This window comes from Pipistrellus hanaki, assembly GCF_964339955.1.
Source record: "Pipistrellus hanaki genome assembly, chromosome: 2".
Lineage (NCBI taxonomy): Eukaryota > Metazoa > Chordata > Mammalia > Chiroptera > Vespertilionidae > Pipistrellus > Pipistrellus hanaki.
This window is the reverse complement of record NC_140504.1, coordinates 159,827,442-159,841,577: the sequence shown is the minus strand read 5'-3', so window position 1 is coordinate 159,841,577 and position 14,136 is coordinate 159,827,442. Positions and strand designations below refer to the sequence as shown.

Genomic DNA, 14,136 nt, shown 5'->3' with positions numbered 1-14,136 from the left:
GGGCCTGGTAACACAGGAGCTTTTCTGCCAAACAGTGACCGGACCGGAGCTTGCGCTGACTACCGGGGCTCCGATTGGCCACACGCCGTTGGGGAGGAGGAGACTGGCGGGGAGAGAGACAGGAGGAGGGGAGAAGGGGCCAAGGCCTTTTCCCTGCCCCCTCCCGGTCCCCTCCGTCGGCCGCCGCGGGCGCCTAGTGCGTGGTTACTATGCAAATTGCAGCGATTGCGGAAATAAACAAGGGCACAGGGAGAGGCGAGAGGGACTGCGAATCGACTGCAACTTCTACAAAGTCTCATATAAATCCAAAGCACAAAAGGCAAAAGCAGAGAGAGAGAGAGAGAGAGAGAGAGAGAGAGAGAGAGAGAGAGAGAGAGAGAGAGAGAGAGAGAGAGAGAGAGAGAGAGAGAGAGAGAGAGAGAGAGAGAGAGAGAGAGAGAGAGAGAGAGAGACAGCGAGAGAGGCAGAGAGCGCGCATTGCAATTGCAAAAGCCTTCTGATTTGGAGAGAGAGAGAGAAAAAAAATCTCTAAGAAGCCTGCAATTGGCCAACAGCTTTAAAAAAAACCTCTTCCGGGTTTTCAACGGTTCCAAGTTTATTTAGATTTTTTTAAATGCAAAAATAAAGGGGACAACAAATGAAGCAATTCGTCTGAACATTCTAAAGTTTCTCACGTACTCTTTTTACATTGCAATGGTACGTGGTACATCTTAAACTTTCTCTTTTGCGTTTATACGGATATGCGTTTTATAAACAACAATAACGGTAGAATGGTTTTGTTTAATGGCTAAAACTAAAATTTCTCTAGCTTGCATATGCATTTAAGTCGTTGCTGGGTAATGTCTATTGTGATGGTTTTGTTTTAAAGATGTAGCTTTGTGGATGGCTTTTTTGCTATGTGCATCTGAGACTGGGTTTCCTTTTTTTTCCCCCTGAGATTTGAAAAAATTGCTGAGCTTGACAGATTTTTTTTTTTTTTTTTTTTTCCTTCTAGCGCTTGCTCCGTTCCAGAAACATGGTGGTGGGGGGAGGTGGTAGGGGGGGAATCCTTACGTGCCGCTCTGTTCTGTAAAAAGGCGTCTGGCTTCAGCAGTCAACCTAACCCGAAAAGAAATGTCTGGAGAATAATTGACGATTCCATCCTCTAATCAATGGGACAATAGGGGAGATTGACAAAAGTTTTATCCAATCAGGAGAGAGCTCGGGTTCGCAATTGCCAGAGGGGGAGGGGCAGAGGATCTGAAGTTCTCTGCTGCTTTGAAAGGGATGGTGTGGCTCAAGCTGTCAAAGCTACAAGCTCTTCCGGATTTTAGCAAGCACAATAGGAAAGAGTTTTCGAGTTTAAAAAAAGAGAGGAAAAAAAAAAAAACACGGATGGGGGATTTTTGCATGAATCTTATGCTTTCTTCGCTGTCGTACTGGAAAAGTTAGAAAATTTCTGCTAGAGAAATATTTAACTTTGCATGGATTATTATTTTTAAATTCGGAAAGTTGTTAGTAACTGCCGTGGGAGGTGAGGTTCAACTTTTAAAAATGTTCAACTTTTAAAAACTTCCCTAAATTATGGGACTGTCGTGAGCTTCGGGAAGTAGTATAGTGCATATTCAGCATTACAAAACTTCTCTGATTATCTTAGAAAATTTGGCTTTTCCAGTACGTTGGAGGAATAGGCAAGCCTCCCTTTTGGAAAGTCTAAACAAATTTTAAGGACCAGAGAGTGTTTCACAGGTGGACTGACAAGCTGTTTTTTACATTTGAAAGAAAGAGGGAGAGAAAGTAGTTTTTCTTGACTTCTTTTGAATTCTGCTGTTTAAATATATGGTCAGTAGCAAATAGCACATCAGGAGTGGCCAAATTCACATTTCTTCTTGTTACTACAACAACTCCCGTGGAGGGTATGTGTGGAAAGTTGCTGACTGGCTGACTCTTAGCTGGAATCTGGCCTCTTGGACAAGTCTTTGACACCAATCCAGTGGAAACCTACTGCAGTAGCTTATCTTGGAGACAGTCACTGGCAGCCTCTGCCTAAAATATATCCATCTCTTCCTTCCCTCTGAGCAGAGTAGACACTTAATTCTGTTAAGGAGTGAGTAGAAAATAATATGGGCTCTTTCCCATCTTTGTATTATATCCCATGGAGCTGTTTCCCAAGGCTTTAGGCCTTCTCATCAACTCCGGTTCGGGAATGTGATGTAAGAATCCACTTGCATGTTCAGTTCAGCAACATGATTCCATTTAGGAATATAAGCACATAAGAAAAATCTGCACCCACGTGACCAGTCGGTAGAAAAAATAAACTAGAGAAGAAAAATGTTGAAAAATGCTAGTGATAAAGTCAGTCTTGGTAAGAACTACAGTTAATGGTGTTGTCACTTATGAACCCCAATTTTACCTTTACTGCTTTGGGCATTAAAAATCTAAATCATATTAATAAGATCTCCCTATTAAGTGACCTCTAAAATGAGAAGTATTTGAGATGTACATATAAGTGAAACCTTATTGACGTAATTTATATATCTAAGAGGATTTCACTAAAACTGGCAAGGTAACATTTCTGCAAATAAAACACAGCAAATGCAAGGCTGGGCTCGGTGCCAGGAAGAATATGGATAGCCAAGAGCATGACAGGAGCCTCTTTTGCGCGGAGACAACCCCATTTCAAGGCAGCCTCCCAGCACTTGCAAAATAAATGATCGGAGCGGTTATTTCCAATAAGGGGGTTTATCCTTCCTAACAATAGGGCATTGATATGATTGCAGTAAACTAGTTTTCCTACTTCACCTGTGTTTCCTATACTGTTTTCTATGTCTTCCCTCTTCTTTCTCTCCCCGTCCCCCCCCCTCCCCCCCGCCCCCATCCCTGCTCACTCTCTCAGTGTCTTAGTATCTTTGTGAACTCTGGACAAAAAGATTTACTTTTGCAACTTGGGAAGGAGGGGAGAGAGTTGGAAATGTTTTTTACCCCCAGACTGCCCTCTGAGAAACATCTGTTTCTTTGTGTATTTAAATTTATGCCTGTTGGAGAGAAAGTTACCAGAAGCCTTTTTGTAACTGTAACTCTTCTACTGTATTTTTCTCAGTCGCGTTTCCAAAGGCTGTAGTTGGAACTGTACTTTGTAGTGTTTCCCCCGCCTCTCCCTCCCCTCCCCCTCCCCCATCCTCCCGCGGGGGAGGGAGTGGGAGCTGGCGGAGATAGGAGAGAAAGCCGGAGCGGATGTGAAGGGCTTTGGTGCTGAACTTGGATCCAGCCCTTGCCTAGAGGGCGCAAACAATCGTCCCATATCCAAAAGTCTTGCGAAGGGCGCCAAAAGTTACTTAAGATAATATTGCTAACCACAGAAAGCTGGAAATCGCGGGCACATCCACTGCTGCAACAAAAGAAGTTTTTAAAGTCGAAATATCAGCATTAAATTACTTTTCCCCATTCTTTTTTTCAACAAGGGCGACGTGCCAGTTCTTTTTTTTTTTTTTTCTCTCTTTCTTGAGATTCAATTAAAAGTAAGAATCTTTGGTATTTTGGAAGGAGGCAGATGTGAAGTCTATCTTTAAAAAAGAAAGATTTTAATCTGCTCTGGAAGACAGCTTCCCAAGAGTGCACACTTGAACAATAACTTCTCACTGTGCCTCAGTTACATGTTGGGACTGTCAGCCAGAAATGTCTATCGAGGAAACTTGGAGCGCCTTGAAGTTATAGATCCCAGCAAAGGTTTTTGTGGCCAGGGATTTTTTTTGTCTCTGTAACTCCGGCTTAGCTTTTAGGACATTTTCCCCTACTGGAATCCAAGAGGAACTAAGGAAAAGCGGTTGTTTAGTTTGGAAAAATGGGACTCTCTTATTAAAGGTTTAAGCCATTATTTCCCCTCACCTCTTAATAAATAATCTGAAAGATGTCCAAGAATATTTAGAACCGGGAGTGTGAAAATGGTCTCTTGAACATCCAGGATTTATTTTAGCAATAAACTAACTGGAGGACAAGCATAAAATAATTTAGACAAATGCAGAATATTTCCCCTGTGCCAATTTTGTTGCCCCTCCATTTAAAAAAGGGGGGAAGGAGCCCAAATGAGAATGGCCTTTAACACCTCACCTGACCCTCACCTGCAGAGTGGGCATTCCTACAGTGAATTTTCCTCTTTTCAGAGGCTAAGCTATGTAACTTCTACCCAGGTGTAGATTCCCCTGTCTGTGTGCCAGTGTCTTTCAATGTGATACACTCCTCTTTCCTTTCGGAATTTTGAGAAGGATCAGCAGATGCAGCAGGCTGCAAACTAGCCTGAGAGAGACATGGGGAGAAAAAGGTGGGATGGGAGTTTGGATGAAGGAGGTATATATATATATATATATATATATATATATATATATATATATATATATATATATATATATATATTTCCCCCCAAGTAGGGAAGAGAGCCTAGAAGAGAAAATATGAGGTTAAAAAAAAACTGGAAAAGCAGGCTTATTTGGCAACTTGCCAAACCCTAAAAACCACCCCCCCTTTTCTGCCAAAACAATACTTGAGCAGACCTAAAATAATTGCAGGAAGCTCTTTTCCATTTTAAGAACTATTACCTGGGGGAGGAAAAAGGGGATTCTTAAAAGGCACCCGGTCCAGCGGTGTTCCAGGCACAGGGACAGTAATGAGAGCCTGTGTCCAGTGCTGGGCACGCGTTTGTGGACCAGAATCATCTCTCTTCCTGCAGGAGCCATCTCTTTTAACAATTTTTCTTTTCCCTAAAAAGAAAAAGATGTCACAGCTACCCCACTGTTGTTTCTGAACGTGATAGAACTTTGTTCTATGGCGTCTGTGTTCAAACCCACTTAGTTTCACAGTCCTGGGAGGGAGAATGCTCATTAATCTCCGCCTCCCTTTCTCCCAGACAACCCCCACCCCACCCACTCCTAAATCCGGCGAATCTTCTGTGTGTGAAAATTTTCTCTGCCACCCCCGCTCCTGAATGCCATCGGACTTCAGTGGCACAAAGTTTGCAGGATTTTGTGCATCCTTACGTCTGCCGACAACGACGATCTATTCTCGCAGAAAGCTTCCTCGGAGAGATCGCAAGGCTTTGCAGCCATACCGCATTTCAGAGGAGAAGAAAGTTACCTAGGAGGTCCGATTTAAAAAAATAATAATAATAATAAAAATTTGCATACATGCAAATGGACCCTCAGCCTCGCCCCAGGGTCTCCCGGTGCCCACGACGCGAACCCGGGGGTACCCCACCTGGCAAAGTTGCCAAAGTCCTCCCCCCTCAACCCCCCCGCAGGTCCGCGAAGGTCTGCGGCGGGAGTGGGGGGATGGGGATGAGGAAAAGTAGTTTTGTTTGCTTAAGCACATCCTGTGGCAGCCTATAGCTGCCCGGGAGGATAGACTGTCACCGCTCCTCACTGCGTTCCCCAGTAATGCGCTGAGCTGGGGACGGGCTGGGGGGCTGCTTGGGGGGGAGGGGGGCGCGCGGTGGGACCGGAGAGCCAGCGAGCCAGGGCGCGGGAGAGGGAGCGAGCGAGCGAGCCAGCGCGAGCAGCCGCGGAGGCTCGGACCGGGCTGGCCGCACGGCGCCGCAGCCGCCCCCTCCCCCAGCCCCCCCCCCCCCCCCGCCCCCGGCGGCGGCGGCGCGAGCGGGCGCGGCCGTGCGGTGCGGTGCAGAGCGGCGGCGGCGGGCGCGCGGGCAGCTCACGGGCACCCGGCCGGGCGGGCGGGCGCGGGCGCGGGAAAGGGTGCGCTATGCCTTTAACGCCCGCGTACAGTAGGCATGTATAGTGGAGTGTAGGGAAACTCTAGGCGGGGTTAAAGTTCAGCTCATGGAGCGGCACTAGCGCTGGCTGGCTGCAGTTGAGCCGAGTTGGAAATGTGAACGCAAGAAGCAGGCTTGATTTTTTTTTTTCTTCTCCCCCTTCTCTCTCTCTCTCTCTCTCCTCTCCTCCTCCTCTCTCCCTCTTTCTCTCCTCTCTCACCACCCGCACTCACGCACACCTTCCAACCCGCACACCCAGACGCACACGCACAGCCCACCGCCCGGCAGTTATGTATTCTCCGCTCTGTCTCACCCAGGTAAGCAGCTGTTTGGATGCGGAGGGGTCGGGGGCCGGGGGGCTGAGTAGGGGCTGGGTGGGCAGGGGGTGCCGGGGTCCGTCACGTCGGCTGGGCCCGGGGCATGTGTCTTGGTGTTGTGTGCCCATGTCTGCGTGTGTGTGTGTGTATGTGTGTGCGCGTGTGTGCTCGTGAGGAGGGGGGAGGAAAGGGGGAAGAAATACAGCTTTCAGAAAGTAACTTTGTTTCCATGCGGGTGCATTCCTGCTGCACGGCCATTTGTGTGGGCACATGGCTAATGGCGCCCTCTTATTAATGCGTTAATTAATATCGGGGCGCCGGACTGCGGAACGGCGGTGCTCTCGGACGCCCCGCACGTGTTCCCGCGGGCTGCAGCCCATGACACGCTGAAATCTGGGCTCAGCGTTTCTGCAGCCGCGGGGCCGGCGCCCGTGGCTCCGCGGCGCCCGGGGAGGGGGCCGCCGACGGCGCTCACCGCGCGCCCCGCCGCCCCGCGCGCTGCGGGCATCCGGAGCCCCCGGCGCGGGAGGACCGGGATCCCCGCGCGCCCGCAGCCCCGCTCCTGCAGCCCCGCGCCGCCGCAGCCGCCCCAAAACTCTTACTTTTGTTTATTGTTTGTGAGCCTTTGGGGTTCAGCCGCGGGAGGGACGCGGGCCCGGTGTCCCCGGCCCCGGGCCGAGACAGCGCCCCTCGGACGCGCGCGGGCGGCGGGGAGCCGGCCCCCGGGCTCCGCGGAGCGGGGCTGTGGGGACGCGCGGGCGGAGCCTGCGGTTCTGGCCGCTCGCCTCCCGCTCGCTCTCCCGAGTGAAAGTTTCGGGGCCGGGACGAGCCCACGTTGCCAGCGCAGGTTGGCGAGCGGCGGAGGCCGCGGGCCGCGGGGCCGGGGGACGTCGGGCGGAGTTGGGCTCCCGGCCGTGAGCCCAGGCGGCGGCCCGGGCCAGACGCGGCTCCCCCCGCCGCCTCCCGCCACCGCCTCCCGCCGCCGCCGCCGCCGCCGCGCGACTCGGCACGCTCTGCGCGCAGGACAGGGGCAACTTTCCTCCGCGATCCAACTCGGAGCGTGGGTTCTTTCTCGCCCCACCACCCCGCCTCTTCATGCCCTCCCTGTCCACCTCTTCGTGGTCTGCACCACCCCCAGGCAACATATTGTTACTTCATGGCTCCAAATCTGGTCCCGTTTGAATGTATTATTTTCTTGGACTCAAAGGCACGAAGTCAAAAGTGATTTTGCGGTGGGGAAGGGGGGCGGGGGAAGAAAAAAAGGAAAGGAAAAAAAAGTGTGAGCCTTCATACTGTTTTGGTACATGGCGATCTGACCATTAATCACTTGCATGAAGTTGTATGCTTCTTATAAAATGTTTATTCACCACTCCCTTAAAAAAAAAAAAAAGAAAAAGAAACCAAAAAAAACAGCTACCACTTCTTGCCTTCATTTTGCAGGAGATAACGGTTTAATCGGAATACTTTCTGAAAGGCTAAAAAAGTATCCATAGATATTCCTCCCCTCTGTAGAGTCTGGATTTATTTCCCACATGACATCTCTTCCTATTGCAATATCTAACAATAAAAAATACTGGTTATTTGATCTCAGAAGACCCTTAAATGCATATTTTATGTTGAAATGGTCTGTTTAGGATTTAGGCCTAGTATTAATAATGGATAGCAGTTGCTTTTAGTTATTGTAAAAGTTTTTATTTTTTTTATTTTTCCCTAAGAAACTTCCAAAGTTCCTATTTTAGTAACTTGTGGAAGTATGGAGTGAAACTTTTCAACCACTCTGGCAAAGTTCACAATTGCATATGGATAAGATGCAAAGTCTAAGATAATTTGAATGAGTTGCAAGGACCACAGTGAAAATGCTGAGATTCAAAGACTGAAGTTCCAGCTGACAAAAGTTTGCAACACATAGAACTTGTAGATAATACCAGTGTGCTGCAATAGTAGGATACATTAGCGTCTTCTCAAGTGAGCTCTCAAAATTAAATTTATATTTTTGAGATGGTGCACATAGGATACCTGTGTATCTATGTAGGCCCAGGGCATAGTTATTTATTTAACAAAGTTGGATTTTCTTGGTTTGTGAGCTATTATCACATTAAGAAAGTTTTTTTTTTTCTTCTTCTTCTTTATACATATTTGGCAGCGTGATTGATACATTCGCTAGGCCTTCTTCTGGAAGCACCACTAAGAGAAATGCTAACTTAGTATATCAGTTTGTGAAGAAAATATATGCTAAATAGTAAATGAGGGCCATATATTTTATGATTTCTTCTTTTAAAAATTGATTTTTAATTTATTAAACTTGATGGAATATTTATGGAGCTTTAGAGCCAATTTTTAAAAAGAAAAACTTAGGTAGCTTATTGGTCTCTAAAGAAAATCCAGTAAGCACAGTGATAAAAGTACCCTCAATGAAAGAATAAACTCCATATATGTGTATGCAATTTTTAAACACTTTATTAGAAAAATGCTAGGCATCTTATTTTAATATACAAGCATATCATAAGCAAACCATGTACCTGGCCACAGAATGATAACACAGTAGAAATACATAGGTGAACATTTGAGAAGTAGTCCCAGAAATGCCAGCATTCAGTGGTTCTTAAACTTGGCTTACTTACAAACTGATCAACGTTTAAGGTGCTGATTCAAAGTCATATCGCTTTGGAAACAGGTTTTCAGGTTTGTTTTTACTGGTGGACAGTAACTTTCTCACTGAGTACATATGTAAAACCTCCTTTGTTTTCTCTTGACTATTTTGAAATATTACAGAATTTATGGCTCTATGTGCAGTAACATTATTTGTAAAGGCATACTATTTTTTTTTTTTTTAAAGATCTAATGTATGCCATACCTGGACATTTCCTACAAGTTAATGATATTCTTTAGTTCTGATGTTCTGGAGTATTTCTAATTGTGAGTTGAGAAAAATAACTAGCACTCTAATGGTGCATGTGTGTAAAGTTATACAAAATGCTGTGCACTTTTATTGGCACATCCTTGAAACCTTTGGAGAGTAATAAGTTGTAAAAACTTTTGATGCAAAAATGAGGACTTAGATTATTCTTAATGTTTAGTTGATATAGTTGACCTTATTTAAGGATTTTTGGGATGGGATAGATGGGCATTGGGTTGGCAGGTACACAAAATCCTCTCGAACACGAATGAACGCAGTTCTCCGCTCTCCGAGAAACATGTTGGGAGTATCTTTGAGCACTTAAATGCCATATTCGAATACTTGTTTAAAAAGTTTATTATTAATAAAGCTTTTTAATAAGAGAATGTTTTAGCATAAATGTGAATTGTTTGGGACTATGCTATTCTTTGCATTATAAAATAGGGCTGAGACTTTAAAATGAAATCCTCCCTTTGGTGAAAGCTCACTTTGCAGTTAAGGTAGGCTCCAGGAGTTCTTTGCAGAAAGCCACAGAGCCTTGGTCCCTAGCATGTCCGTCCCATGTTTACAATAAAATCAGTCAATGTGAGGGACCATTTCAAACTCCAAATTTATGTATTTTAGAGCATTTCAAGGATGAGCTCAGAATTTAGTAATGTTTAAATGCTTTGTGGTGTGGCATGTCTCTTAGTAGATAAACTGTGACTTGAAAATTGCCACCCCCGGACCCCCATTTCTCTCTTCTAGAGTATGGCAGTAAGAAAGATTTTTCAAACATCAGAAATTGAAAAGTGCCAAGGGTTTTTGGTAAAGGATAATATAATTCTTGTATTTTTTTTTTCCTGTTCCTTCTTCACTTAAAGAAGGCTCACATGTTACAAAAGCTGACTTCTTGGATTCTTTAATTGAAAAAGAGCAGTTTTCAAAGTTAAACTTGAAATGCAGAGACTGAAATTTAGTCAGAGAGGAAAAAAGGAAATCTTATTTATTGAAATGATTTATTATATATTTAATTAACATATACTTTTCAAAACAATAATATGTGTTTAGATGATTTTTTGTAATATATAATATTTTAACAGATTTCATTGTTAAAAATATTTTTACCAGTTTTAACCACTCAGTTTACATTTGAACTTTTAAAAATTTAATAATTTTTAATAGTAGTAGTATTTTGGACACTGCAGTTAATTCTGTCTCCAAAGTATATATTTAGCTGGATGTTACCAACTGAAAAAGAATGCATTTTATAATGTTTGTCTGCCCTACACCCTTTAAAAAAGTCATCGAGTATCTCTTTGATTTTCTTATTCTCATTTATTTGAAAGTAAATAATTTATCTTTTTGGGGGGGTTGTTCGGCAGAGAAAAGTTATGTAAGATTAGTGTGTGTTGGTTAATCAAAAGTTAAATGTACCGAGAAAGCTTTGTGGAGGTTACTGTTTAATTTTTTAAAATTTTATTTTTATATTTACTAAGAAAATGTCAAGTAAAAGAATCAAACATCTTCAGTAAAACAGTAAGAAAAATTTAAATATTTTAAATTCCATTTTATTTTCAAATTACTTGAATTTTAAGAGGCTACCATGAAGGTTTTCCTGGTGTCTCATAAACATTGAATATACCAGGTTCTCCTTTATTTTCTGTGAGAAAAAGCCTGAAGTATTATTTTCAAAAGTTAAATAACTATTTTGTGTTTTTGAGGGATGATCATTACTGAAGGCATTTCACAATCATATCAGTAAATTAAATGTATTTAGTTGCAACACTGTTGTCACAGTGACACATTCTGTTTACTATCTGGAATGTACGCTTTTCTTTGTGTGTTTTTTTCCCTCTCTCCCCCCTTTTTGTTTCATTCCCATAGTCTCAGAAATTATGCCTTGAACATAGATCTTTTATGTTAGTCTGATGAATATCAGATTCATCTATTCTTTTGTATGTGATTCTCTGCTATATTTTTCTAAGTTTTTGACTAAAAATAATTATGTACAACTGGAATACTTAAAAAGGAATTAAGATGTTACCCAAATGACTAAGACAGAGATCAGAGTCTACCTGCAGTGTTTTCAGAGGGAAAGTCTTTATTTAATTGATCGCGGAGACGATTTCTGCTCCTAGACTTCCACAAACATTGACTGGCATCTAAATGTTTCGGATTTGCCAATCTGGCGGCTGAACCCTGGCTGTACTACAAGTAGTGAGGTCAAGGCTGGAGCAAAATTAGATATGCCTTCCTTGAAATAGGGTTAAGATTGTATATTGTTATAAGCATTCCGATAAACTTGACTTACCAGCCAAAGGATTTGCAACGAAGACTGGACCATAGGACCTGGGATGCTTCGGTGACTATAACAAAACGTTCTTTAATTTTTTTAGCCATTTTCTTCTTTGAGGTTGTGAGAAATAATACCGGTCGCTTTCTTTTTCTCACAGACTTCCCATAGGGATTCTTCTACATACGATTTTGGTAATTTAATCCTCGCATCAAATTTCAAGTGAAATAAATTTTTTTTTGAAGGTGACCATCTTAAAAAAAAAAAAAAAGTTGTTTCTTTTTGTTTTCGGTGGTAGTCACACTTTCGTTTCTATTCATTTCCCTAGGATGAATTTCATCCTTTCATCGAAGCCCTCCTGCCCCATGTCCGAGCCTTCGCCTACACATGGTTCAACCTGCAGGCCCGAAAACGAAAATACTTCAAAAAGCACGAAAAGCGCATGTCAAAAGAAGAAGAGAGAGCCGTGAAGGATGAGTTGCTAAGCGAAAAACCAGAGGTCAAGCAGAAGTGGGCATCTCGACTTCTGGCCAAGTTACGGAAAGATATCCGACCCGAGTACCGAGAGGATTTTGTGCTTACAGTTACAGGGAAAAAGCCTCCGTGCTGTGTCCTTTCCAACCCAGACCAGAAAGGCAAGATGCGAAGAATTGACTGCCTCCGCCAGGCAGACAAAGTCTGGAGGTTGGACCTGGTTATGGTGATTTTATTTAAAGGTATTCCGCTCGAAAGTACTGACGGCGAGCGCCTTGTAAAGTCCCCGCAGTGCTCCAACCCAGGGCTCTGTGTCCAGCCCCATCACATAGGGGTTTCTGTTAAGGAACTCGATTTGTATTTGGCATACTTTGTGCATGCAGCAGGTAAGTGCGATGGTGAGACGTCCTTCTGCTTTCTTCTGTGTGTGTGTCTCTCCTGATGACCCCTGTGTGTGCCGGGCCATTCTTGAACGCCCTCATTTGCAGGCTCTGTGCATATGGACAGTGTGGTTTCGAAGGTGGGCCGATGTCCGAACAGCCCCGGAGTCTGGGGTGCCACCTTCATTCGGATGGAAAAGCATAGCTTGGAGAGAATTCACAATAAGTTTTGAGTTGGCAAGTGGCGTTATCAGAAGTGTCGGGTAGTCAGGTATGCTTATGTTTAAATCACAATTTTTGATGATGGGCAGAGAAGCCTATTAAAAACTCTTGTGATGGTGAATTTTACCTGGGAAGTGATCTAGTTAAAAAGCATGTAGTTCTGTTAGTGAGGCAATATTGTTAGTGGCTTTTCTTCTGGGGATGTTTTTAACCTACGGGGGCCTCTTGAACACCTTGCTAATTAAGATGAGATTGGAGGTGAGGTTATTGTTATTAAATTGCTGATCATTTATGAGGGAAAAATAATTATATTAATACGCAGACTTAGTAGCTTTGCACTTAGGAACTTCTAGTGTTGTTTAAGAAAACTAAGGAAAAAAGCAAACCAACTCTTTAAGTAGTTGATGGAGAAGTTAGCCTAGAAAGTAACCAACCTAGAGAGTGCACGAGTGCATTGAGAAATCCATATTGATAAATGGTTTAGTGAGCTGCTTTGATTCATAATAAAATTATTTATTGCTTCAGGGCTGTTTTTTAGGGCATGTTTTACCTGGGCATATTATAGCAGTGAGAGTAGCATTCAGGATAAAACTCAATAGTTTTATTGAGTTAAAGACCGGATAAAATAATGCATTTTTACTTTGTTCCTTTCATCTTGTTTTAGACAAAAGGCTCATTGTGTTACGTGAAAGCTCAGATCTTGTGTAACTTGTTGACTTTTTATATGTACATATCGGTCGTGATAGATCACCTTCATGGCAGTTACTTGAGCCTGATGGAAGAAAGAAGACTGTGGAATCCTACCAGTAGATTGTTTGGGGGTTCATATAATTACATTTTTTTTTTTTCACAAAGGAGAGAGAAGGTACTATCCGTAAAATCAACACTGTACTGTTTTGCAAAACATTTTTAATTATAAAGATGCAAGCTATATTTTAAAGACATGAGCTGAAATCCTATTCTCTGTTATTTTTCTCAATATATGTTTCAGACAGAGAACTTTTGTTAACCGTCTCTCCTTACATAAGAAACTGGAGAAATCATCATTTGCATTCTGTTGGTAGGGGATAGAGAAGTATTTTAGAGAATGTGATCTGTTAAGTGTTTAAAATATTTGGGTTTCTGAAAATGTGTCTATGTAATTATAAGAAGTGCCTGTTGCACCAGCCAGTTTTGGGTGGCGGTAATGAAAAGGCACACCTCTCAAATGACCTTTACCCAGGAAAAGTAGTCCTCTCTGAACCCCTTTACCATCCCATTGTTGTTATTTTGTTTTGTGCTTTGAAAACGCCGAGTTAAATTTTCAAAAAAGCTATTTGCATATATGAGTGGAGATTCTGATAGGGAAAGGCAAGGTGCAAAGAAAATACGGGTGTTCTAAATGCTTCCAGGGAACATTTTTTTTTAAATGTTGTGTTTAATCTTTTTAATATTTAGGAAGTAAGTATTTTATAAATTATAAGAAATGCTCTCATTGAAAATTGAGGGTGCCAACGGGTGATGCACATCACAGTATGTTCTGTACTTGCTTACAAAGTCCGATCAGGATGAAATACCTGTTGTGTTTTTATCGGTGCGAGCAGTTATCTATTCTAAGTTTTAGATGTAAACATTTCCTTTAGATTTAAGAGATGTAGCCTTCCTAGCTATTGCCATGGCATGCATTCTCTTTTGTTGCTGATGCTAGTACTTGTGCTGTTGCTCAGAGTCCTGGAGCTAACAGTCACTGGCTGTTTCGGTACTTCAAGGGTGACGTTGGTAAAATGACGTGTAGACGGTTGCTTAGGAGAGTTAGCATCCTTATTGCCTATGAAAGATTTATGGACAGCAACATG

At 43.2% G+C, this 14,136-nt stretch overlaps 1 protein-coding gene across 8 annotated transcripts in view; it reads left to right on the top strand.

Annotated features, from left to right (window-relative positions):
* Nucleotides 1-587: 587 nt before the first annotated feature.
* Nucleotides 588-14,136, top strand: part of NFIA (nuclear factor I A) — a gene marked incomplete at its 3' end in the record, with an annotated part of 370,602 nt that continues 357,053 nt past the window's right edge. For 4 of the 8 annotated variants that reach the window (XM_084876091.1, XM_084876086.1, XM_084876088.1 and 1 more), the window contains exons 1-2: nucleotides 5,646-6,054; nucleotides 11,554-12,085. In XM_084876091.1, the coding sequence (XP_084732217.1) occupies nucleotides 6,028-6,054; nucleotides 11,554-12,085 (559 nt within the window). In that variant the 5' untranslated portion in view covers nucleotides 5,646-6,027. Of the gene's footprint in view, nucleotides 697-5,345; nucleotides 5,403-5,645; nucleotides 6,055-11,553; nucleotides 12,086-14,136 lie in introns of those variants that run through there. The other 4 variants (XM_084876090.1, XM_084876087.1, XM_084876084.1 and 1 more) reach the window with 3 other exon arrangements.